The sequence below is a fragment of the Enhydra lutris genome, unplaced genomic scaffold (genome assembly GCF_002288905.1).
Source record: "Enhydra lutris kenyoni isolate GAN:26980312 unplaced genomic scaffold, ASM228890v2 scaffoldscaffold27, whole genome shotgun sequence".
Lineage (NCBI taxonomy): Eukaryota > Metazoa > Chordata > Mammalia > Carnivora > Mustelidae > Enhydra > Enhydra lutris.
The window spans coordinates 10416682-10443238 of NW_019154111.1; the positions used below are offsets into that span (position 1 = coordinate 10416682).

General features: G+C 49.8%; 1 protein-coding gene across 5 annotated transcripts in view; it reads left to right on the plus strand.

Annotated features, from left to right (window-relative positions):
* LOC111151968 (plexin A4) overlaps nucleotides 1–26557 on the plus strand; it is a 352303-nt gene that overhangs the window by 22846 nt on the left and 302900 nt on the right. The window contains exon 3 of one of the 5 annotated variants that reach the window (XM_022510218.1): nucleotides 4076–4101. The exons of the other annotated variants lie outside the window; for them this stretch is intronic. Within the exon in view, the coding sequence (XP_022365926.1) occupies nucleotides 4076–4101 (26 nt within the window). The remainder of the gene's footprint in view (nucleotides 1–4075; nucleotides 4102–26557) is intronic. 5 annotated transcript variants of the gene reach the window in all.

Genomic DNA, 26557 nt, shown 5'->3' on the forward strand with positions numbered 1-26557 from the left:
CTTTTTAGTCCATGCTGTATCCGGTGGGGGTGGAGACCAGCCTAAGCTAGTCAATGTCCTTGTTGACATATCTTCCATTTATGATGTTTCCACTCAATCGTCCTTTTTACGCTAGTGTATCCCCACTGGCTCTCACTTCTTGCCCCTTGCTACTTTTCACCACTCTGTCCTTGGGCCCACCCATGGTCCCCGCAGGTTTCTGGTTGGGGGTGAGGATCTCAAGTGGTCGCTCGGAGCAGGCTTGGCGAAGTGTCCTCATGATGGAGCTGTGGCATCAGCCCCACTCAGAGCAGCCTGACCCCGAAAGCTGGGGCATCACCTCCTTCTCCTCCTGGTACCTTCTAGAAACACACTTTGAGATCCCCAGAAAATATCATCGTGTGAACACTTGTCATCTTATTTTCCAAATGATCATTAGTAGTGCCCATGATTTACGGAGATAGTCTTAAATGAGCTTTGCCAAGTCAAGATTTACTGATACATGTGTGCCACTTTTTTGACTCATGTGTGTGTGTATATATATACATTTGTGTAGAATGGTCCTGATCATAAATTAAAATGCGGAGACATTAAAATTGAAGAGAGTGCTACAGAAACAGCCCCAAATCATCGAGCACGCTCAGTCAGCTGATGCTCAGATGCCAGACACGCTGGAGGAATTTATCCAGTGACACATGCAATCGAAGTAAAATATTGTGCTTTACAAGAACATATCATTAAAATGAAAACTAGCAGCATATCAGGAGTCTGGCCATGTAACCAAGACAACAAAGATGGGGAAGGATGAAAGACTTGGTGTACCCGAGGAAGAGGGAGGAGCAGAGGCAAGACAAGGACGGGGGGGTCGCCCAGCAGCAAATGGCCGTGTACTGCCGGGCTCGCATCTGATAGGACCTGCATCAGAGAAGAGCCTCTTTCTGTCCTTAGCGGTGAAGGTTCTGGGTGAGAGGAGGAGCAGGGGAGGTCTTCGTCACCTGAAATCACTGCGTTCTCTCCGCCAACTTTGATGGGGACGGCAGCGGCAGGCAGCTGGACCGACTCTGGACCCACCGGCTGGAGCTCTGATTGGCGTGTCTGTGTAGAGTTCCTACTTGTTGGCCAGTGACTTCTGGGAATGTGGCTGCGTGGCCAGCCCCTTGGGGTGGGTCACGGTGTTTCTCCCCCATAGCTTTGGCTTCTCGTAGAGACATTCACGGGGACTTTTGAAATAGCTGTCTCAAGTCTGCCGTCATCACTCCATAGCTTCCATCCTGGCCCAGGTGACGCGGGGGCATTAGTTATCAATTGTGGTGCAACAGATCGCCCCAAAATGTAGAGTCTTAAACAAAATGACACTTATTATCCCATGGTTTCTGTGGTCAGGAATCCGGGCATGGGCCTAGCTGGGTTCTGGTTCGGGGTTACCAACAGACCACAGTCAAGGTGTCATCTGGGGCTGGAATGGGGGATGATCCTCTTCTGGAACTATTCCCGTGGCCGTGGGCAGCCTCAGGTCCTCGCTGGACACCCCACGTGGGCCTCTCCATGATGGCCGCTCCTATCACACGGCAGCCAAGAGAGGGCCAAGGGAAGAGGAGCAAGCCGAAAGCCACGGTCCCTTTGGAACCTCATTTCAGAAGTAGCATCTCATTGTCTTTGCTGTATTCTATTCCTTAGAACTGTCAGTCATGTGGCCCAGCCCACCTGCAGGACGAGGGGCTTCTAACCTCCACAGGGGCCTGAATACCAGGAGGCAGGGGGCCCGGGGACCCTTTTAGACGCTGCTCGTCACACTCGAGGGCACCTGAGCCAATACTCTTAAACTTGCCGTTAACTGCTAGTAGCGTGAGAAGGAGCACAGCGCGGCTCAGGGACAGATGTGGCCAGAACGCCGAATCCGGCTTCCTGCTCCCTAGGGTTTGATCACACAGACCTGTCAGAGAATCTAGGGGTGAAACAAAAAGAGGCCATATGGCCTGCCATGCCCAGGGCCAGAGGCTGAGGAACCGTCCTTAGCAGGAGGCCTGGGAGCTCAGAGAGGCAGTCCCAGGTGCTCTGTTAATTTTAGGGCAATGATGATGATGGTTTATGATGGTGGGTGAGAGACATAGGTCAAGTCAGTAACTGCGGAGAGCTCTGCGCGGCCTTGGAGAATCTGTGGCTCTTGGCTTTGCCTCCATTGCAGATCATCTCCTTCCTTAGGAAGGGGTCACTTTCCTAGAGATGGATCTGGCAAGAAAGAGGATGGGAAGGGAACTGTAGGGATTGGATGCCCAGTAAATATCAGGCCCTGTTCTGGGTGTTTTCCATGCATAATCCTCAGCATTTCCTTTGGGGTAAATTCTACAACCTCCGTTTTACACCTTCAACCAGAGACTGACTAACTTCCCCGAGGTCACATGATTTGATCTAAGGTCGCCCTTTGACTCGTGTATAGGCTCGAGTCAGGGGCTCTGCTGAGGTTGTGCTCTCAGGCTGTGGGTTAAGGTCACCTCCACACCCGTGAGAGGAGGTGGTCACCCGTACTCCCACACCTGATTACTGTGCCTTGGCCAGAAACTCCCTTTCATTCCCTCTGCCCCTGCCCTGGCTCAGGGCCCTGTGCTCAAGCCTGGATGGTTATAACTGATTGCCCATCTCCAGGAGCTCCTCTCTTTAATTGTCCTGTGAATTTTGCCAGATTCATCTATCCAAAGCAACTGCAATCCTATGTTTCCTAGGTTAAAAAAAAAAAAAAAGAAGAAGAAGAATAGTCACTGATCCCGGCTTCCACGGTCCCTGCCTGTCGCTCTGCGTGGAAATGGCCCCAGCCACACTCTCCTCCAGCTCAGCCCTTCAGCCCTGGCCCCGCACAGGGTCCTTGGGGGCCCTGGCTAATTTTAAATACCAAAGAAGTGGCTCCCACCTGAGAAACAATGGGATTCCCACCTACGTGGCCGCTCTCCCTCCTCCACGATTTCCCTCTGGAGGAGCGATTATGCCCGAGGCCCATCCCGCGGCAGAGTGGGCGGTGGCCTTGGGGAGGGCTGGAGATTTTCTGGGAAGCAGACAGATTGTGCTTTTCCACTTGCCACTGACCTGCTGCCTAGGACACACTCGGGCATTTCTTTGTCTTCAGCTTCTTACCCACAGGCTCTCTCCCAACAGCCCGCGGGACTATGTGTCGTGGTTCTTGATGGTTTTTCCCATTGTAGTTCATCTGGGGTCCCTGTCTTGGCTCATTTGGGAGATGGCTGCTTCTCCTTAGATCCCAGAACTGCTTTGCAAGCTCTGTGGGGCTGAAGATCTAATTACACCATCTCCTTACCACGCCTGGCTGTTTTGAGCACCTCTCCCCACCAGTCCAGCTGGCCACCTTTTTCTCCCCAAATTCCCATCCCCTGAACCTGAGCTTCTGGGCTGTGACCTCAGTCCTGTGCTTGCTTGCTTTTGTCCACTGCCACCTCTCAGCTCTTGCCTGCTGTTCCTGTCATCATGTAGTGTTGTGTACTCACAAACATCATCCTGACCTATTCACCCAGGACCACTGTGAGGCCAGTGACACCTGGACCAGCCCTGGCTCCACAGTTCCTTTCTAGATTTGGTGACCTGAGGGACAGTGACTCGAGGGGCGCCCTTTCCCCCAAAGACACCTCTTGGCGCCCATCACCAGGTGGCCTTATCTCCGTTATTCACCGCAGAGTCCAAGGCTCAGGACGAGGAAGAGTGGGAGCCCATCTATGGACGGGCCATGTTGCTGGCACAGCTGGGTGGGGACTCAGGTCTACTCTGTTGACCTGCTTTGCCCACATGAGTCACATTAGGAAAAGGGGGCTGGGGCACCTGGGTGGCTCAGTCCGTTAAGCATCTGCCTTCAGCTCAGGTCATGATCCTGGAGCCCTGGATTGAGTCCCACATCGAGCTCCCTGCTCCATGAGGAGTCTATTTCTCTGCCCCACCCATACTCATGTTTTCTCTCTCTATCTCTTAAATAAATAAATAAAAACCTTATGGGGGGTGGAAAGAGATGCCAAGGAATGGGTCTGAAAACAGTGGGTGTTGGCTCAGGGGTCTCCCCCATTCCATAGGCCCTCCCTTCCTTGAGGCCATTCTCAAGCTGCTAAAACACCTGGCATCCCCAGGGCCTCCCCTGGTCCCAGTTTTTCTGGTTTCCAGAAGAATCTTTCAGAAGCCCCTTCTGTTCCCCCCCGCCCAAGTCTCCTGAGGAGGCCTTGGAGGCAAGGAGGGCAGAAGGGAAGGAGAACAGGAAGGAGAAGGCTTTCCCTTTCGCTCTTGCAAAGAGGATGGCTCATCTTTCTGTTCAATCCCTCCTTCCTTCCCACCAAGATATGAGCATGCTGGGGTGGGGACAGCTGAATCTGAGTGTGCCCCCGTTGTTGGACTTGAGATGTCAGAAGGACGCTGAAGCTGCTGTGCGACTTTCTCTCATCACGGCGTCCAGAACATTACCCACGTGCTCCTGCTTTTCAGGTCTTCCCACTGGGAGGCTTAGAGGCCCGTGGGTTTTCAGGCAGAAGGACACCCAAGATCCTAGGGGCATCTCATGCTCTTGGTGTTTTTGATAACAGTGAAGATGGTTAGAGAGCTTTGGTTTCTTCTTAAAGATCTGTAAGTGCTCTAATTCTTTAAGTCTCTCTGCTGACTCACCAGAGTTTCCTCCAGAGATCATTCAGTTCTGTCCATTTTCTTCAGCCTCCCCCAAAATATCGTAGCATTTATCCATGAGTTTCTACCAGAAACAGGACTCCTCTATGGGGACGTCTCACAATGGGTGCACAAGTTTTTTGAAAAGTTGTATGTAATTATACTTTCAGTGTTTCATATTAGCATACGTAGACTATCTTATTTCATCTTTATGATCACAGTTGTTTTGGGCCTTCCCTCAGACATACCAGATATGGGAGAGGAAAATGCATTTTTTCTAAAAAGATTTATTTATCCATTTTATTTTTTAAAGATTTATTCCTTTATTTTAGAGAGAGAGAGAGAGAGAGAGAGAGAGAAAACGTACGAGTAGGGGAAGGGGCAATGGGAGAGACAATCTCAAGCAAACTCCCTGCTGTGTGCGGAGCCCAACCCTGAGGGCTCGATCCCATGACCTTGAGATCATGACCTGAGCAGAAATCAAGAGCCGGCCACTTAATAGACTGAACCACCAGGTGCCCCAAGATTTATTTGTCCATTTAGAGAGAGAGAGAGAGCATGAGTGCAGGGAGAAGGGGCAAGGGAGAGAGAGAATCTCAAGCAGATTCCCTGCTGAACACAGAGCTCCCCATGGGGCTCAATCTCACAACCCTGTGGTCACAACCTGAGCTGAAACCAAGAGTCAGATGCTTAGCTGACTGAGCCACCCAGGTGGCCCGGGAAAGCACATTTTAAACTTCACCTACAGAGTGAATCTCTTTTAGATCCCACGAGGTTTTTCAAGCAGAATCAGCTTAGGCCCTGGGTGGACCTGAACTTGCACATCATTGACCTTGACCATGGCAGCTGGGACGCTGGACCCCACCGTGATCTGGGCAGTGTCCAGACCACAGGGATGCTGGCAGTACTGACCAACTCATGCCTCAACTAGGCTGTGGGTTTTCTTCCTCCAATGGGAAGGTCATGGGCTTTGGCGGAAGAGATACGAGTTCATCAGAGGAAGCCAAAGAATCCTTTTCCAAATGGAAGAATCTTTTTCCAAAAAGGATATGTCATGTATCCATTTCATCAGTTTGAGTTTTTATTCAGTCCTGAATAAGCGTCTGCCTTTAGCTCAGCTCAAATTACCCAGAAATCACAGGCAATCAGATATTTCAAACCCCATAGCTGAGAATTTCGTCTTTGAAAACAGTTTATTCTCTCTACAGAAAAGAGTTTATTAATATAGTTGGATCTTTGTCCCAGTGCATCTAAACCTTCCCAGTTAGCCTGTAGGTGCCCAGTACGGTGCTGTCTGAAGGTAACAAATGTATCCGAAGACTGACTGTTGAGGCTTATAGTATCTGTCTGTGTGTAGAACTCTACCGGCTAGCTTAGGCTACCTTACATTGTGGTCAGGACTGACTCCCAAATTTAAGTAGCTTACCACCATAAAGGTTATTTCCAGCTCACCTTCATGCATACCCTGGTCGGGTGGTGGCTGTGCTCCACACGCTGTATTTGGGATGGTGACTGAAGCGCAGTCCCTTTGTCTGGGGACATGCCAGTCTTCCATCAGAAGGAAAAGTGAGAGTTTGACTTCTTCTTTGCTGATTCAGATGCCTTTTATTTCTTTTTGTTGTCTGATGGCTGAGCCTAGGACTTCTAGAACTATGTTGAATAGCAGTGGTGATACTGGACAGCCCTGCCGTGTTCCTGACCTTAGCGGAAAAGCTCTCAGTGTCTCCCCATTGAGAGTGATATTTGCTGTGGGTTTTTCATAGATGGCTTTGATGATATTTGAGGAATGTACCCTCTATCCCTACACTTTGAAGAGTTTTGACCAAGAAAGGATGCTGTACTTTGTCAAATGCTTTTTCAGCATCTATTGAGAGTATCATATGGTTCTTGATCTTTCTTTTATTAACGTATTGTATCACATTGATTGATTTACAGATGTTGAACCAACCTTGCAGGGTTGCTGGGGGTGGAGAGAGGGAGAGGGTGACTGGGTGATGGACACTGGGGAGGGTATGTGCTATGGTGAGTGCTGTGAATTGTGTAAGACTGATGATTCACAGATCTGTACCCCTGAGACAAATAATACATTATATGTTAATTTAAAAAAAGAAAAAAGAAACAAATGGTAAAACAGCTTTGGGGAAAAAAAAAGAAGAAGGAAAAGTGAGACGGCAGAGCTGATGACTGTTAGAGCTGCCTCTTAGAAGTAGCACCCATTCCTGCCACTCACATTTTATTGGTCAAACCAAGGTGAAGGGTGTGGGAAATATACACCTGCCACAGGAAGAGGCCTGGTGTATATAGGTATGGGGAGGGTTTTGGGGGGGGCAGAGAAACTTTTGTCAATAGCACAGTTTACCGTAAAGACTGTTAGTGTGACTGTCAACATTTAGTTAAGAAATATCAACTTGGTCATCTGGAATGTGCTAGATGTTTCTTGACTTAAAGAGCTGTGGTCTCTTCTGGCTTAATATTGGAGAAAATGTGTGAGGAATATAGGATATGGCTGATTTCATATCATCAACTCCAGACTTCGTGTTAGAGATTTTTTAAAAAACTAAATCCTCTACCAGCTGGTTTTCTTGTGATTTGCTTTTTCTCCTAAAACCAAAGCTAGAGTTGTTCAGTTCCTTCTATTAGTCAGGCTCTGTATGTTTGTATTTCCCTGCATTCAGTTTTTCATAATAGTGAGGGCACTTTTCTACTGAAACACAAGGATCAGATTGTGCTCAGCCGATGTCTCCGGGGATAATTAAATTACCCAAATTTGTTAAGTCATTTCTCTTACCTGCAATTAAATAGAGCCTCCCAAATTAGTTTTCCCTGAGTAACTTAACCCCCAAAGATTCCTCCACTCCCCCATCTGAGTCTGCTTTTCTAATTGTGAATTCCAAGATTCGTTCTGGACATGGGCAGGACCTCTGGCCCCTGAATGCCATTCCTCTGGGCAATGAACCCAATCGGGTTCCCACACCGGCTACCTACTCCAGGCCAGTTCATGGACCTCCTTATTAGGGCTCCCCACCGACCACTGCTTTCTGGAAAAGGCAGGAGAAGTGTGGAGCTGGACTTCTGAGCGAAGGAAGCCGTCCTGCAGATTGTTTTGAACAACATTGATTTTTAGCTCTCTAACTTATTTTGTCGACTGCCAATTTTTTGGCTGATATGACTTCAACTTGCATCGAACTGATGATGCATGAGAATCATTGAGCATCCATAACTGGGGAAAATGATACGTATTTTCATGGCTGAGACCGTGGCAGCCATTGTGAGGGCCTTGGCAATCCCAGAAAGCTCTCGAGGAGTTGCCCTTCTGCAAATGTGCTAGGAGGGGTCCTCTAATTTTTTGCCAAGCTCTCCAGCTTCTGTTCCCAGGTAGATAAGACATACACCCACACGGCCATGACTGCCTGCCCCCTCCCATACTTACACACACATTCACGTCACAAACACGCATGCGTGCCTCATCCCCACGTGTACCTGTAGGCTCCCGTGCGTGCACACTTGGGAGCTAGTCCCTTCTCTTTGCACTCAAGCCTGGGGCCGCTCCTCCCCTGTGCCTGAGCCCCACCTCCCTGGTGTTCTCGCTGGGAAATTAGCAGTGCACCCTCTAATCAGTTTACCTCTGACTCGCCCACTTTGGCTTTGAGATGATGACAGAGCGGAGCTATTTAGCTGTCACACGCACTGACTGTTGCCCAGATGGACAGCGTCTCAAACATCAGAGTGGGTTCTTTCTCCTCCATGTGTGTGGGGAGGTAATGAGTCTCCCAGTTGCTTTTTTAAGTGCTTCTTGCATCTGCCTTTCATTTTAATGCCTCCTGCCCGCTGACCTCGCTTCCCGGCAGCCAGCCTAAGTGTGATTCCCATAATTAGCTTAGTGATAATTTAATCTCTCTGCTTTAAATTTGATTGTCTTTGAGAGACTTGGGTCTGGGGACAGGGGAGAGGGGACCTTTGCTTTTGTCTGGACTCTCTCTGTCCGGGGGCAGGAGCGTGGGGGCATTGCTGGGTTGGGGTGGGGGTGGGGACTGTGATTCTCCTTTCATCCCTCCTCTTGTAAGGGGTTCCCTTTCTTTGTCCCTATTTCCCTTCGGAGTATGAAAGCATGTGAGTGTGGGCACACAAAGCACTTTACGGTGCCTAGGTGGGGACCAGCTCAAAAATGGGAAAATAGGGGCACCTAGGACGCACAGCGGGTTAAGCATCTGCCTTTGACTCAGGTCATGATCTCAGGGTCCTGGGATCAAGCCCCGCATCAGGCTCCCTGCTCTACGGGGAGCCCCTCCCCTGCTTAAGCTCTCTCTGTCTCTCTCTCTCTCTCTCCCAAATGGGTAAATAAAATCTTCTTTAAAAAATGGGAGAACAGGGGCCCCTGGGTGGCTCAGTGGGTTAAAGCCTCTGCCTTCAGCTCAGGTCATGATCCCAGGGTCCTGGGATCAAGCCCCGCATTGGGCTCTCTGCTCAGCAGAGAGCCTGCTTCCATTCCTCTCTCTCTCTGCCTGTCTCTCTGCCTACTTGTGATCTCTCTCTCTCTCTCTCTCTCTCTGTGTGTGTGTGTGTGTGTGTGTGTGTGTCAAATAAATAAGTAAATAATAAAATTTAAAAAAGAAATGGGAGAAGACTACAATTCCTCAGTGGTGATGGCAGCCATTCTCTTAAGCCAGAGAGAGGTGAGAAGGAGCAAAAGGAGCCACGGAATGCCACCCTGTGCCTCACACCCATTCCTGGGCACCCCTGCAGTCTTCACATCCGGGTCCATATCTACTTATCCGGGTGTGTATCTGGGGTTACCCATGCCTCTCAGTGTTTGGGAACCAGACCCGCCGGGTACATGAAGTGTTGGAATCGACAGCAGGGAAATGTTAACTGTGTTGGCCAGCAGCACCTCTGACTTTGGACAAATTGTTTTATTTGAGCAATGAGTATATTGATACATGTGCCCTCCACCTCTTTTATAAAGATGCTGAGGATAATAGGAGTTCCCATCTATAGAGCATTCTTTGATTCACCAGGAGGGAAAAAAGTAATAAAAATTAGGAAGACAGCGAGGATCGTAGGACTTTCTGTGCCTAGTAAACTTCTACAAAGAGTCTTCAAAATCCATGAATCTAAAAGCCCATGTACACCCAGGCAGGGTGTGTAGGTCGTCTCTGGAGATGGGGTCTCTAGGGAAACCCCAGCGGCTCCAAAGAGGTGCACTAACCAGTCCCTGTGGGATTTAACTGTGCTCACGATCTCTCTGGCAGAACTTCAGAAGCCCAGTGAGGAAGGTGAACGACATAATTCAGATTAGCCACACTTGGCCACTCACTAAGCTGGTAGCACGTGTGAGGCCGTCTAACGGGGGACTAGTCAGGGTGAGAAGGAGGCATGGGTAGGGCACACTCAGCTCTGAGCTTGGGTTCCCTCCTACCACCTCCGGCAGCCTGGAAACAAGGTCTTTGATTTATGCGCTGACTTTTAATTAAAAGAACAGCAGAAAAGAAATCTCATTTTGCCGCTGTAGGATAAATGGTTCACAATCCGAACTGATTTTGTTTCTTCTCCAAATGGACCAGTGCTGTGGGAGTGTGTGCCTGTGTGTGTGATGGGACTCTTGGTTTGCCCTCTCTAACACTGCTTTGCTCCCAGGGCTGACCTTGCCTCTCTCTCCTGGGTCCTGCTATGTGGTCCTAACACCCCCTTCCAGGTGTGCATTCTTGCCCTGGGTGACAATTTCTCTTTGTAGCTTTCCCCAGCATCTTTACTTGAAGAGATGCTGTCAGTTCTGGTCTAAGTTGCTTGTAGAATTTTCCTTCCTTTCTTCCATCACGACAATGTTCATGCGGTTTTTAGCAGAAGAGATTTTATTTCAGTGGTCACCCCAAATTCTCAGGATGTTTTGATTTCCCTGAGAGCCCCTCATGACATCTTTTTGGTACTTCCCAGGGTAGAATTTTCCAGACTCGAGCCCTTGTTCTCTGGGAGTCGATCTGCTCTAACAGGACTGAATCTGATGTGGGAGTGACTTCCCACATGCTTGGATACAAACCTGGCCTTTCTTATGTGACAACATTTATTTACCATCACTACCCATCACCTCGAGCGATGTGATACAGACTGCCCTTTTCTGTGGCTCCTTCCTTCTAGAAATGCCGATGTTTATTTGCTCTTCAGAAGTGTAGTTCTATTTGAGAATGTGCCAGGTCCATTCACAGTATTTTCATCCTTCTCTCCACCAGCAAGGTTTGTGGGGCCCTGATCATTGGTTACAGAAGCAGAAACTAAGGGTCCTCATCCCAGCCCAAGGACCCTCCTGCCACTACCCTGCTGCGATTTGGGGGCACTATTGAAGAAGCCACTGTGGGCTCTTTGTTCCAGAGAAGGAGGGAAAATCTGTCCCTGAAACTTACTAAAAGACCTCAGGGGAACCAGCCAGCAAAAATCACCAGCTCAGAGAAGCCAGAAAAACAATGTCAGGGCCACAGAGAGGTGTCCTGAGCCAGGGGCAGAAATTTGGGTCTGTGCTTGGTGACAAATCCTCGTCCTTCTCTGCCACTGACTCACTTTGAGGGCTGAGGGCCAATCAACCCCCCCTTTGCAGGGTCTCAGTCTTATTTGCAGTAAACAACAGAGGGAAGGCGCTCCAGCCCTCCCCGACCTTCTGTCTGCTGCTGCGTTTATAAATACTCGGTCACACAGTGTCCTAGGGAGCTTCACAGGGACAGAAGACACCACTTCACAGCTAGAATGTTCGTTCCTGCCTGCCACTCACCTCAAACTAAGAATTGGTATCTGTGGGCTCACCCGAGAGCCCCAGCTCACGCAGCCTACTGTCCACCACCAACCCCGACCACCTCCCGCACCTGTTTCTCTTCTATGAGTTGAGGGAAGGACCCCCTGTGCCCGCCACCTACATGATGGGACCAGCAGTGACGTCTACTTTCCAGCCTGTCAAAGTGATGCTTCCCAGATCACTGGGAGGCCCTGGGGCAGTTCTGTAAGATGAGATCACTGGTGCTAAACTTGTCTTTGCTGACAGCCCAGAACTGGGTTCCAGGGTTCCTGGCAGACTTGGGAGGGAGTCGGCTGGGGGTGAGCCCCGCAGGGGCCCCAGCTTCTGCCATCACTGCTGTCTTTTGAGAAGGCTTCCTTCTCCTCTGTCTGTTCTCCCTTCCCATTTTGGCTTCCCAGCTTCCCTGTTCTAAAGATTGACTCTGTGCCCACCACCCCACCTAGTTCCTGGAGGTTTAAAGAGCCAGTATAAAGCCAGGTTGGAAATCTTAAAAAAAAAAAAAAAGAAAGAAAAAAAAAAAGTCAGGGTGACATCCAGGTGACTCAGTGGGTTAAGCATCTGACCCTTGATTTCAGCTCAGGTCATGATCTCAGGGTCGTGAGATGGAGCTCTGTGTTAGGCTCCTGCTCAGTGGGGAGCCTGCTTCTTGAGATTCTCTCTCTCATTCCCTCTCCCCCTGCCCCTTATCCCACTCTCTCTCTCAAATAAATAAATAAATCTTAAAAAAAAAAAAAAAGAAAAGAAAAAAGCCAGTTTGGAGGATGTGCCCAGCATCCGTGAGGAGTGGCATGTCGCTTCTCTGTCCTTGCGCATGGACAGTTGCCTTGTATCACAGGACACTGGTGTTATGTGCTGTGCAAGTCTCCCTGCAGGGAGGGGGTGAAGTGGGGTCCTGGTGCCTGAAAGAGCCCCTCTCCTCTTCACACTCCTGTGTGTCTGTGGTCTGTCATTCTGACAAATGAGTCTAGTGCTCGAAGGGTCCCAGGAATTCAGAACAAGATGGGAATCCCGTCGTCAGGAGCCAGGGTCATCTGACACTGAGGGAGAGGGCTTTCCTGGCCAGGGAGCCGGGCCAGGGTGAGCCACAGAAGTAGTGGCGGGGGGGGGGTAGATGAGCTTCCCCACTGCGAGGACAAGTCCACGTGGAGGGATGAGGGGAGGGAGCCCCAGGAACCTCCCCAGGGACCAGCCACGAATGTATGAGCCTCCTAATGCTGCTATAACAGATTGCCACAAGCTTATAGACTTAAAACAACATGGATTATTCTCTTACAGGTCACTAGGTTAGAAGTCTGATGTAGGTTTCACTGGGCTAAAATCACAGTGTCTGACAGCTGCATTCCTTTCTGGAGGTTCTCAGGGAGAATCAGTCTCCTTGCCTTTCCAGCTTCCCAGAGGCTGCCCATGTTCCTTGGTTCAGGACCCTCTTCCCCTATTTTGAAAGCTAGCAACATTGCCTCTCTGTAGTCTTAGCTCCTTCTAGCCACAGCTGGGAAAGGCTTTCTGCTTTAAGGACGCATGTGATCCTATCAGGCTTACCTGCATCAGCAGCAGCGAAAGCTGATTCCCCGGAAAGGTCAAAATCACCACTTTGTCGGTCAGGGCTGGGGAGGGAAAAGTGAGCAGCTACTACATGCTGGGCCCTTTGCTACCCAAACCTTACCCGTGGAAGTCTAGGGCCCTCACAACAGCCCTGTGTGGTAAATGGTGTTTGCTCCAGGTTTTCTCATGAGGACACTTTGATCCAGACCCCAGAACCCACGCCCTTGTGTTTCCTCTCCTTTTGTGGACGCACAAGATTTGGGGTACGTGTACCCATGCGCATTTTAGAGCTTGATTTGGTTTCCTCACCAAGAATTGTGAGGTCAGGGTGAGGCCGGGGCAGGCAGAGAGAGGAAAACTTGGTCTTCGATCTTGGGCGGCTCTCCTTGCTGGAAGCTTCTGAGCCGTTCAGGGCCTGTGTCCTGAGCCTCAGTGAGAGTGGGCCTTTTTCTCGCTGCCTGTTGAAATCCCTGGACTCTCACCACAAGCTTCTGTACTTACAGGACTGATCTCAATTGGGCTTGTGAAAAGGAACAGCTGAAGTGTTATATAATTCCCTTTCAAATGTGTGTGTAACAGTATGTGTATAAATATAGTGTGTGTATATGTGTGTGTGGGGAGGGGTTTGTTCCTGGAAAAGCCGAGGAGGACCTGTTTGCCATTTCTGATGACTTGTTCTAAAGTATTCCTCTGCCTGTCTTCTTATTCCGTTTTCCTCTCCATGCTTCTGCAGGAAGAGGGAGAGAAGGCTCAGTGCCAACGGCAGTCATGGTAAGGGATGTTAGGAACACTGTCCAGGCTTCTGCCTGCCTCTTCCACTTTGTCAGCACAAAGCACAGACCTCCCCATCTGACCTCAGCTCTTGGACAGTTGAGATGAGAAATTTTGCCTTCAGGCTTCCAGGGATCGAGTGTGCAAATAAATAACACGAATTAAGAAAAGTCACTTGTGCAGAATATGGACGGCATGTGTATAAACATCAATTTGCAAAGAATAAAGGGGGATGGTTTCTAAACAGAGTCTTCTAAAGGCGAATTATATTTTAAATTCCCAACAGTGCTCTGTGTATGTATGAGGGTGTATGTGTATTAGTCAGTTACAGCTTTGACCATGTGAGTGTAAAGATTTTTCTATCTCTGGTGTGATCACCTTAAACTTATCTTGGGCCCAGTGGATAGCAGACTAGAGTTGGGTGTGAGTGTTTTCCAGAGAGTGAACAGCTAGGAGGGGCTCTTCCAGCTCATGGACACCAGGACAGATGTGGGGGAGCAGATCCAGATAGATACCCAGGGAAGCAGTCAAACAGGCAGGTGGAGTCTGGGTGTAAGCGTGTGTGTGAGTATGTGAGAGCCCCATGTAATTGCTTCTGATGGTACCTGCTGCCTTTGGGGGACAGGTGTTTCATTAAGTTGGAGAGATCTGGAGCGTTCTGACTGTGCCGTGGTGGGATCTTGGCATTGCAAAGTGACCAAGCAAGGTTCCCACTGCCAAGAGGCTGGTTTTCTCAGCAGCGCGGTTATCCAAGGATAGCGTATTTTGCCACTTGGACACCACAGTCCTGAATGATGTGGTTATTTAAAGTATTAGAAAGGAGGAAACAGGGTCCTGCCACACCACCTAGGAGCGTGTTCTCTTGGGCCATCACGGGAAGGGACTGGAAGTCTGGATCCCTGGTTCACCACTTTTTCCTTCGTGATCGTGGCCAATTACCTTACCCTCCCGGCATGTTACTCCCCCCCCCCCCCCCACCGTCTGTTGCAGACCAGAAAACAGACTGGGGACGTCCTTGCTGAGAGCAGCCTGGGAGTGGTTTTCTGAGCCTGGGATTGGTGGGTCACATGGACAGAAGCAGGCCCGTAACAAGCCCAAGGTCTTTTGCGTGCCCCCTGCAGGAGGATAGCAAGTGACACTGGCCTCAGGTGGAAGAATCCTGAGCGCTCATCTAATGGGTCACCTTGGCCACCAGAGTGCGGGACTGACTCAGCTCTGGAGAAATAATGCAAGCCCCAGGTGCTCCCCACTGGAGGTCAGACAGCCTCCCACCTGTTTGGGCCCCAAGACCAGCCACTCTGCAAAGCAGTGGGGTGACTCCCGGGAAGGGGGCTGAGAGCTCCTTCTCTTGCCTAGTTATTTGATGAATCAGGAGACAAGTGGGCAGGCAGGAAAATCCAGGCCCGGGGGATCTCAACCCCTCTCCCCACTGATAACTTCTCAGCCTGTCTTGAAGCTTTTCCAGGTGTGAAACAAGTAGTGCATAGCTGTTTAGAGAGTTGCTGTAGGTCCTGATGGCCGGTGGCAAGACGGCGACACTGCATGTCTCCCGGAGAGGTTAAGAAACATTTCAGCCTGGGAACTTCCCCCAGCAGAAGTCTCCTGCCAGCTGTCCACAAAGCCAAGAATCTGTGAACCGGCAACCGTGTCCGTGGTCATTCTAGCTTGGGCTTCTTGATGAATGGTTCGGCCATTTGACTTTAAACTGCTAGACCACGGAGGGAAACTTAGGAAGTATTCTAAAAATTTACAAAAGAGGGAAATGGAGAGATCAGGGAAAGGAAAAGATGGGAGAGGACAGAAGCAGAGCCAGGTTCCCCACGGAAGGGGGTGTGCCTAGAGAAGATTGCTGTTGGGGTGCCATTCACGTCCTGCTGCCACCTTTATCCACATCCGTGCTCCTCAGTTAGTAGGGGGAACCCACTGGGGACTTAGCCAGGCCTGCTCTGGCCAACAGTGATCTCATGCTTGCCAAGTGCGGGCCCTGCTCTGGATCGTGGGGCTCTATTAATCCAATCAATTCTCCCACCTGCTCTACAAAGTAGAGATGCTTGAGATTGCCAAGAGCACTTGAGGAAAGCCGGGACCAAGACTGTGTGATTAGAGCCGTAGAGGCGGGATCCGCAAAGCAGGGCCTGGCTCTGAGCCCATGCCGGTTGGTCTCCGGCTGAACAGTGTGGTCACCTGCAATGCCCAAGGGAAGCCTGTGGTGAGGGATGTCAGAGCTCACCCTCTCCCCTCTGGCTGAAGCAGCCCCACCCCAGGGCTTGTACTCTCTTTGCCCTAAGATCATTGGTAGCCAGGCAGTGATGGATGGTTCCTCCCTGCCTGTCTGGGTGATGGCTTCTTTCTACCCGGGAGAGAAGAAAGGCCAAGCGGTTTCCACTTGCTGACATCCTGAGTTTCCTGGTTTGTGGCTGGGCCTCCTCTGGCCCCTGTGGACCCCGAGAACTGTGGCCTGGTGTGGCTTCTGTGCTTTCTGTGCCCTTAGAAGCAGATGCTCTGTCTATAAACCAGCATCTCTGCCTCCCTAGCCTCTTCTCCTGTTTTTCCAAAAATGTACTTCTCAAAAGCAGCAGATGGGTCTACGTATGATCTTCCAGCCCCACCCCCCAGCTCCGCAGGGAGAGGCTTTCTTCTCTTGGTCTTTTTGCTTTCCTTCCTTCCCCTCAAACCTTCTGCCCACAGCCCTGCCAAGTGTGTGATCACGCTTTGCTCATTTGGGCTCATGCAGCCTGGGCTGACACGCCTGGTCCCTGTGGCCCTGGAGGGAGGAAGAAGGGCTTTTCTGTGAATGCGAGGGGCAGCTTCGTGTCCTCAGAAACTCTCCTGTCCAGAGAAGTAGAGAAGTTCTGCGTGGTGTTACTGTGGAACTATATTTTCTCCGTAAAGAAAACGTTGCCGTTATTTGGGTGGGGAAGAGGCTTTAGGTGGCTTCGCGCCAGTCCAGGGACCACGATCCCCTTTTCTGAAGCCTCAGTCATCATTCTGCAAAGGTTTTGAAGCTTTTTAGGCAGAGAAGTCATTCTTCACGTAAGACCTTATGTGGAAGCCAAACATAAAACTGATACAAATCAGGTCAGGTTGACGTGAAGGGAGGGGGGAATGGTTCCAGAGCTTCCCTCTCTGTCTTCCTGATGCCCCCCCTCCAAGATCTTAGGGCACCCCGTGGAGCTCAGGGAGTCCCACCTTACACATTTGCTTTATGGGCGGTCTAGACTGAATCATGAAGTCATCCTGGTGTATGAGCTGTGTGTCTTGGATTGTTGGAGGGAGGCCTGGGGAATGCGGGCTCATATAAAGGAATGGGAGAGAGAAGGCACCTTCCACTTCCTTTGCACTCTCCCAGTGGATGGCACCTGCCCCCTCCCCGGTACTGTGTCAGACCTGACATGATGGTCCTTAAAGGGAAGCCAGCCCCCAAGAAATGTGTTGAGTATGATTATGCATCTTCTCTCTTAGCCAGGTATCACAGAGCTATGAAGAAAACAGCTTCTGGCGAGCCCCCCCCCCTTTGTCTTTCGGATGAGCTGTTTCCAGCTGAGAAACAGCCTTGAAGGTAGCTGCAAGCCCACAACCCAGAGTTTAACCTGCTGAGAAGGGCGCTGACTCGTGGCGGTTTTCATTTTGGTACTCAGTAATGGTTGTGTGGGCCAAGGTCACCTCTCACTATATAGCCGCCAATACTTAGAGAACGGTCCTAACGTTTGAATCACAGGTTACAATTTGCAAAGCCCTCTTCTATGTTGCCACACTGAAATGGCACACCCCACCTGCAAAGCAGGTGTCCCGATCCCGGTTTTATGGATAAGGAATCAGTTTGACGAGGTTACCTGACTCAAGCCAGGCCATGGAAGTAGTCCATGGCCGGGTGGGCAGGTTCCTAACCAACAATCAAATCTCGGATCCCGAGTCCAATGTCATTGTCACTTTTCCACAGGTGTTCTCAGCTGTCCCATCTGGCAGCTCAGGTTGGGAGAGGAGCAGGATGAGGGGAGGCCCTTCATTCCAGTGGGTTCTCTGCAGCCCCTTCCGAATCTCCCACAATCCCCCTGCTCGTCTCACCCTCCTCCCACCGCGAGATAGCGTGGGGCTCTTCTAACTCATATTCCCATTGTTATTTTTTGCATCTCAGCACCACGTGTATGGCTATTTTTATCCTGTACTAGAAACTATTAAGAGGGGGAGAGATGTTAATTGGTATTATTACAGCAAACCGGGTCCTAGTAACATTGCAATTCAGAGGTAAGCTCTCCACTCCCATCCCCTGCCTCTCAGGCGAAAGTAAGGATTTTGTTCATTTGGCTGCCAGCCAGCACAGGTTTCTCGGGCTGGTGCGGGGGGCCTGGGGGGAGGGGGAAAGAAGTATTCAGGACTGACATGTCCTGGACCGGCCACTGGGCCTCCACTCCACAGTGCACTTCTGAGGGAAGGATGTGGGGGTGGGGGCGCCCCGATGAAATTGGTTCTGTTTGATCCACCGAAGCTAGACTGAAGGGTTAGTGTGTCTGCTCAGGGAGCTCTCCTGGGGTGCAGCTTGCAGGGTCTTTGTGAGAGAATCTGGGGCATTTGTATTCATGTATTCACTGAAAGCGAGAGATAGCAGCCCTCATAGTGCAGTCCCCTTCCTGCCCTCCCAAGCCAGAGCGCAGAATGAACAGATTAGCAAATAATAGCGATAAAAGTCAGACAAGTTTGGCTTCACTTCCAGAAGGAGGAAGCGGAAGGGATTCAACGAACCGGTAGTCTGCTGGCTCCCTGGGTTCAGATCCTGACAGTTTTCCTTCCCAGCCCTGGGACCTCCAGTGAGGGTCTCATCTGCTCTGGCCTCAGCTTCCACATCTGTAAAATGGAGCCAGTGTGTCTGGCCCTCAGGGCTGTCATGGGGATGAAAGCACATTGCCCACAGCACGCAGTAAACATTTGGAAAAGTGAAGCTTTTATGGTGAGATTTTTCTCACGTGCCCAGAGACTCCTGAGGGCCAAGTGTGCCGGAAGCAGCAGGAGATGGAAAAATCCAGATTCCTGCCTGGTGCTGTCTGCGGACTGCTTGGACCCAACCCACGGCCCATAATGTCTTCCAGAGCCTCTCAGTGCCTCTTCCCTACCCCTGCTCAGTTTGCTTTCGTGACATCCTAACACTCTTCTTTTTTATAATGCGATTGTTTTTTAGAAGTTATTATAGCCATATATATTGTTTGTGGAGAATATGGAAAAAGAATAAATGAGAAAATGAAAATCATCTCAAATCCTACTACCTTCAGAAAATTATCATTATTTTGATATACGTGCGCGGTTGCACACACTAGTGCAGGGGAAGGGCAGGAGAGGGATTAAGAGAATCTCAAGCAGGTTCCTTGCTCAGCACAGAGACCTACAGAGAGCTCAGTCCCACAATCCTAAGATCATGTCCTGAGCCAAAATCCGGAGTCAGATGCTCAACTGATTGACCCAGACACCACACCTTCAGAGAATTATTATTGACACTTGAGTATATTCCTCTGTGTCTTTTTTTCTATAAATATGTAATTTAGGGGCATCTGGGTGGCTCAGTTGGTTAAGCATCTGCCTTTGGCTCAGGTCATGATCCCAGGGTCCTGGGATCGAGCCCCACATCGGGCTCCTTACTCAGCGGAGAGCCTGCTTCTCCCTCTCTCTCTGCTGCTCCCCCTGCTAGTGCGCTCTCTGTCTCTCAAATAAAATCTTTTAAAAAAAATAAATATGTACTTTAAATATATATAAAATTAAAGTAATATAATATACATACTATATATATATTTTATAGCATGTCTTTTTCTTACTTTTCTTTGTGAACATATTCCCATGTGATTAGATATCCTTCAAACGTGATTTCTAAAGACAGCCTAGTGTTTCATAATGCAATTCCTGCTCTTCTGTTCTTTATCTTTAAGCTTTCTGGTTTTCTTTGTAATGCTTTTACTTCCTGTTTCCTTTTTATCTGTTAATTTTTGCTTTATGGCTTGGATTTTCTCTGCTTTCCCTCCCCCTGGTGATTTAGAAAGCATTCATCCTATTTAAACTTAATAGTGATTACACTTAAGTTTTTGAAAGCGTATTTAAACCCACAAGAATCCTCTCTGCCTGCCTTTCTGCCTACTTGTGATCTTTGTCTGTCAAATAAAGAAATAAAATCTTTAAAAAATATATGCTCACTTAATCTGCAGCCTCAAGTTTTCAATTCGGGAGTGATAACGGGGATGGTGAGTGTGGTGATGATAAGTCTGTTCTGGGCTGTTCTCTTCTTGAACGATTTCTTCTACCCACGTATTGGGTCCCCTGGTTTTGTTGTCTAGGCCTCTCTTTTGAAACATCACTATCATTCAAGTCCTGGGAAAGCTTTTCAAGTGTATCTTTACGTCTTTAAGTTAATTTCTTGCCATACGCTTTCTGCTGCTAACTGGTTTCCGTGAGGTTTTCACTGCCATCATCCCCATAAACTTCCCTGACTCCACAGCCCTCCACTTAGATCAGCGGTGGAGGACGAACTAGGGTTGATGTCTGGGTCTGGTCCCGGTCGTTCTTTACATATGGCCTACTGTTTTGGGGAGCCCGGCTGCATAGTTGCAGAAGAGACCATGGGGACGCCAAAGCAGGTAATATTTACTCTGTGGTTTTTGAAAGGGAAAGTTCATTGGCTCTTGCTATAGATACTATCTAGTCTGATTTTTTTTTCAGACCAAAGTCTTCTTGAATCATCCTAAGAAACAAATAAGCAAATTTTCCCAACATTCCCTTTCTCTTTTTCATTACATTAAATCTATCTAATAGGAGGATATTTTGTGTGAGCCTTCATCTTTTTATTTTTGTTTCCTGGACCTCTGATATCCATTTTGCCCTCAGTCCCACTTGTAGCTGGCAGCTTCACCTCCAGCTGTCCTCACCTGATGTGGTTTCCACCTTGGGAAAACCTTCCCTGGGGTTCTTTGGCACCTGTGGCTCTGGGAAGGCTGCAGCTCTGTCCTTCCAGGGATGGCCTGCACGGAGGCAGGCAACAAGGCTAGTGTGTCCCATGTGGCTGCTTTTGAAAGCATTCAGAGAATTTATGATCTGAATTCTTGTTATGTTGTACCTGAACTGTCCATGGCCATATGCGTTCGTTCCTGCCATGGGTTTCTACCTCGTAATTCCCACACCTGGACTTCCAGAAGCAGAAGGTGAGAATGTCTACCTGCAGAAGCTGCGTATGTCTGCTGCCCTTCTGCGTGAACGTAAAATCTTGTTTGAAAACGGTTCCTTTCAGTACATATGTTCTCACAGGTTAGCAGGGTGTGTGTGTGTGCGCGTGCTTGTCGATGGGGGGAAAGGGAATAGAAGGAGCAGGCTGTGGGCACGTTTTTTGTGCAAACGGGAATTCGAAAATCAGGCCTTTTCACAATTGAATCAGCTCCAGTTACCTGCACTTCTGGAAAGGAGATGTGGTGCCAGTGATGGAAACCAGCGGGTAACACACCCGATACTTCTGCTTTATTTTGGGGTACTAGATAGTAAGTGTGGAGGAGCCTGCCACTTCACACCCTTACCCCTCACAGATTGCCTCTCTGTGCTTACTTGGGGGGCTGTTAAAGCCAGGCTACCTTCTCTGACCTGCTGCCCCTTGGCCTGAATGTCGACCTCTAGGGGTGGCAACAGGAATTACAAGTGCCCCAGGGGAATAAACCCCACAAGGAGCCTCAGGACGGGCCCCCTACCCATCTTCTTCTTGGGGCATCACTCACATCCCCTTGTGCTTCACCTGGAAGAACGTCACAGCATCAGATTTCCTCCAGCCCACTCGCTGCTCTCCAGCCTGTCCCACACTCTTCCCTGTACTGCCAACGATATATACGATCAGCCCATTCCACATTTACCGTCATTCAGTTCTCTCCCAGCTTCTCCTGAAGGGTAGGTGATGACCAGGGAGGTTGAATTGCAAATAGTAACGGAAAGTGGGGATATTTTTCCCACACAAACAAAAAAATCTTATCGGTGTTGGAAACAACAGCAATGCCACATTTAAGTTCTTACTCTGTGCTTCTTCATGCAGTGTTTAAATTATGGACTCTGTCCCAGAAAACTGCCTGCTCAGGAGAATACAACTTCCGAGTTGCTGTCTTTGTTCAGACAGGCAGCCCAGAGGGTTCGAAAGCTTCCCAGGCACCCGCTGCAGGAGGCGGGTGGCAGCTGTGCCAAGCTCCCTGACTTGGCCACGCCCTGTAAGTGTGCGTGGCCTCATCTGGGCCCACATAGACACGTGTATTTATGCTTCCTAAGCTTCATATTTCAGGGCTGTAATTGCATCCCAGGTACCCACAACACTATCGACCTGAAGGGAAAATGAGGGCTTTGCACATTCCTAGAGATGTGATTATGCTAACGGGCGGTCCCTGTTTTGCTGTGCAGCTCTCTGCCGCAGGCAGCGCAATGAGGGGATGGGCTTGGCTCTGGCACAGCTTCCCAGCCTGGCTTCCTTGGGTAAACTTGGAACTGAACTTCCATTTTATGTGGGAAAGCGTGTTTATTGAAAGTGTGTGCCTTGGTGACATGTCACGTGTTGTACTCCTCCTTGTCACCTGTACCCAAATCAAGATCTAGAACATTCCCCATTCCTAAAATCCCCCTGATGCCCCCTTCAAGTCGCTCCTCCCACCTTCCCAAGGGCAGCCACCCTTCTGATTTCTCAGGGCAGAGATCAGGTTCTCCCCCTTTTACTTTCCACTGATGCAATCAGGTGGCACACACCCTCTTGTGTCTCATTTCTCTCGTTCCGCTTTATGTTTACGAGATCGATCCGTATCACTGCAAGTAGGTTGTTCATTCTTGCAGTTGTACCGCATTCTGTGTTGTGTGACCATACTAAAATTTACCTTTTGATTTTATTGTTGATGAGCATTTGAATGGTTTCCAATTTTTGCCTTTTACGGACTGTGCTATTCTTAATACTCTCGTGTATGTCCTTTGGAGAGCACGGATTCACGGTGCTCCTGCAAATGTACCTAGGAGTGAAATTGAGGGGTCATCGCATGCTTTCAGCTTTAGTAGATGTAGCCAAATATAGACTAGATATTTTTAAAGGGGTTTTTAGTTTTGGGAGGCTGGCTAATCTCCTCCCTGGAAAATAACAGGAAGGGGTAGCTTTTTCAGAGCATGTAGAGTAGTGGGTTTCAGAGGGAGAGAGACCTGGTATTAGTTCAACAAGTGTTTATTGAGTGTCCAGTGTTTTAAGTGGCTGCTGTAATGAATTACCACATAGTTGGGGGCTTAAGACAACACAAACTTATTCTCTTACAGCTCTGCAGGTTAGAAGCCTAACATGGTGTCAGTAGGCCCATGCTCCCTCCAGAGACCCTGGAGGGACATCCATTTCCTTTCCTTTTCTGGCTTCTAGTGCTGCACTGGCTCATGCCTCCTTCCTCTTATCTCTAAGATCAGCATCGTAGCATCTCCCATTCCCACTCTGCTCTGTCTCTGCATCGTTCTCCTCTGAGTAATGAAGTCTCCCTCTACTGCCCTCCTACAAGGACACTTGTGTATGTATTTCAGACCCACCCACATAATCCAGAATCCTCTCCGTACCTCAGGGTCCTTGGTCAGATCTGTGAAGTCTCTCTTGCTCTGTAAGGGTACCATCCACAGGCTCCAGGGATTAGGATCCAGATACCTAGCCGTGACTCAGCCTCCCACACAGGGAGGGGCCACCCTCCCCTGATCTTCCCCATGTCATCTGCAGACACTGCCTTGAGGAGCGGCAGACTCCCACATCACAAAGCTGCCCCATGGTTCTGCTCCTCTCAGTGACTATTATGCATTGTGGGAAAAGGTTGATGGGTGGGACCAGAGAAGGGTATTGAAAGGATAGATGACAACATTTATTTCATCAAATTGTAATTTGCTTTCTACGGTAATAAAGACTTTCAAAAGGGTAGGAAGAAAAATATCAAAATGCAAGACACTGTAAGTGCAATGTGGGATCTCAGATTGGATCCTGGGACAGAAAAAGTGGGCATTAGTGGAAAAACTGGTGAAAACCAAATGTAAGCCTATAGTCTAATTAATTTTGTTTCAGGAATTGTACCACGGTTATGCAGGATGTTAGCCTCAGGGTAGATATGGTGAGGGAGATGCAGGAACTCTATTATCTTGGCAATTCTCTAAATCTAAAATTACTTCAAAATAGAAAGTTAGACAAAAATGTAAGGCATCCACTCAGGTACAGTAGAAAAGCTCAAATTCTCTCTGTTTATGTGACATAGGAAATAGGGTCCCATGTTGGCAGAATGAATTTAGAAGATCCAAAAGGTGATGGTGAGGCTTACAAAAAATATAACCACTGGGAGCACCTGGGTAGTCCAGTCTCTTCAGTGTCTGCCTTCAGCTCCGGTCATGATCCTGGGGTCCTGGGATCAAGCCCCTGGTTGGGCTCCCTGCTCACTGGGGAGTCTGCTTCTCCCTCTCCCTCTGCCCCCCACCCCTGCTTGTGCATGTGCTCACTCTCTCTCAAATAATAAAATCTTGAAGTATATATATATATAACCACTGAAGTATGAATGGAGATTGGTGGGTGTGAACCAGTAAGATGGTGATTATTATCTCGGCGGAAACACGTGGGTCGTCAGTCGCACCTCCCCAGTGTGCCCCAGGGGAGCTGGAGCTGGGCCCCAGGGTGCTGCTTAGGTGTGAATGGAGAGAGTCCAGCCTTCCGCCTGTGATTGATTCATCAACTCCTCCCCTCCTCCCCCTCCTCCCATCCTGGCCCATCGCAGGGCTCAGTCTGTTAAGGGCTCCCCAGTGGCCAGTGAGCTCACAGCTGAGTTGTTATCTCCCCTCACACACTTATCTGGGCACGGTTAGAGCTTCCTAATAAAATTTGTCACTGACTTTAATCCCATCACTGTCCAGACCCGGTGATTAGCCCCTCTGGTTGTTTTGGCTTTGCTCTGTACCTCCAGCCTCTTCCGAGGAAATTGGTAGGGATACGAGTTCAGAGAGAGCTCCTGGCCCTGTGAAAAGAGAACACAGAAGCAGCAAACCAAGACCACGAATAATTCTACAATAATTAGATACAAATGGCTGAGTCTCCCTCCTGCTCTCTAGTCTACCCCATTTCAGACCCATGAGGGACAGAAGGAGAAGGGGGTGTCTTCTCTTGTCCGTGCTGTGAGCTGCAGAGGCTGGGCCTTGCCTCCGTGCCCTTGACAACGCCACGTGCCCCCTGCCTTCCTCCTTGGTCTCCTGAGATGGCGAAGGGGTGACAGACAGGTCTGGGCAGGGGAGAGGAGGCACTCAGTCAGCTCACCTGGAGCTCATGCACCCACACCCCGAAACTGGCTCTGGAATTTCTGGGCCACATTTCTCTTCCCCTGTGCCAAGCCCCATGGAATGCCCTGGCAGGCTTCTGGGGTTGTATAACCCTCAATGCAGCTGCGTACTGGAGGCATAGTTCTGGAGCCCAGAAAGAGAGGAGATGTGGAGAATGCAAAGAGGGACTTCTCTTAGGAGCACGTTCGCTCTGCAGATAGAAGGGGGGGCAGTGGGTGGCTCCATCAGACACGTAGATGGTACCTGGCGTATGGAGGGGGCATGAGTGCATTGAGATACGCCCTGTCTCTGGGTGTAAATGTGAACATCCCCCTGCAGGTGGGGGGTGCTATGTACTTTTCTACGGGCTGGCCCTTTTCTACGGCTTTTCTATGGGCTGGCCCTTCTTCCCAGATCTTGGGGCTCCACTCTCCCATGCAGCTGCTAACCTGCCTCCCTCTCCTTCCCTTTGCGCCATCCGGAGAGTCAGATGCCCTCCCAGCTCCTGAAGGCAAACCCGTTCTCTATCAGTCTGGGTGCTGTCTCAGCTCTGGAGTTTTCCTTTCTCAGCCGTCGGGGCTTCACGCTCTGTCTTTGGGCACCTGCCAGCAGGGAGGCAAACACCGGAACGGCAGGGGCGGTGGGTGCCTGCCTTGCTTGTGCAGACAGAGCCTGTGAGAGACTGGAGGCAGGCGGCCCGGAGGCGGCCAGCCAGAGCCGCCTCTCAGAACTGCTGGGCTCCCTGAGGTCCTGCTCTCCCTGCAGCTAGGAGCTGGCATCTTTGTAGTCTCTGGCCCCTTCCCCGGGGCAAAGACGCAGAGAATCTGCATTGTGGGCCAAATCAGCCCCGGGGGTCGCTGCAGGAGCTGTGGGAGGGGGGACAGCTCGCCCTAGGGATGGGAAGAGGTCAGCCGTCAGAAAACACCACAGAGCAAGGTGGATCCAATGACAGAAATGTATCCTCTCATAGTTTTGGAGGCTGGAAGCTGGAGATCGAGGTGTAGGCAGGGTTGGTCCTTCCAAAGCCTCTCTCCTTGGCTCATAGATGGCCCTCTTCCCCCTGTGTCTTCACAGGGCCTCCTCTCTGCACGTTTCTGTGTCCAAATTACCTTTTCTTATAAAGACATCAGCCAGATTGGATTAGGGCCACCTTCATGACCTCATTTTAACTTAATCACCTCTTTAAAGACCCTATTTCCAAACAGTCACATTCTGAGCTGGGGTTAGGACTTCAGCATAGGAATTTTAGGGACATAGTCCTAGCCATCACGAGGATGACTCTGCCTCCTGTCTGTAGGCCCATCTCCTAGCTAGCTTCGCGTTAGAGCCAGGGAGAGCCCCGCCAACAGAACCCTAGCTCTGTCTCCTGCATGGCCCATAAGGCAGCTCTTGGTCTGGTGGCTTACAAATTGGCTGCAAAGAAAACAGAGTGGCTTTGGGGCGGCTCTTCTTTTAATAATTTTGGATCGGGAGAAGGCAAGGCCATTTAGTGGTACAAACAACAACTCTGCAACATGAGACCATAGTTGTGTGGCCTTAACCAACTCC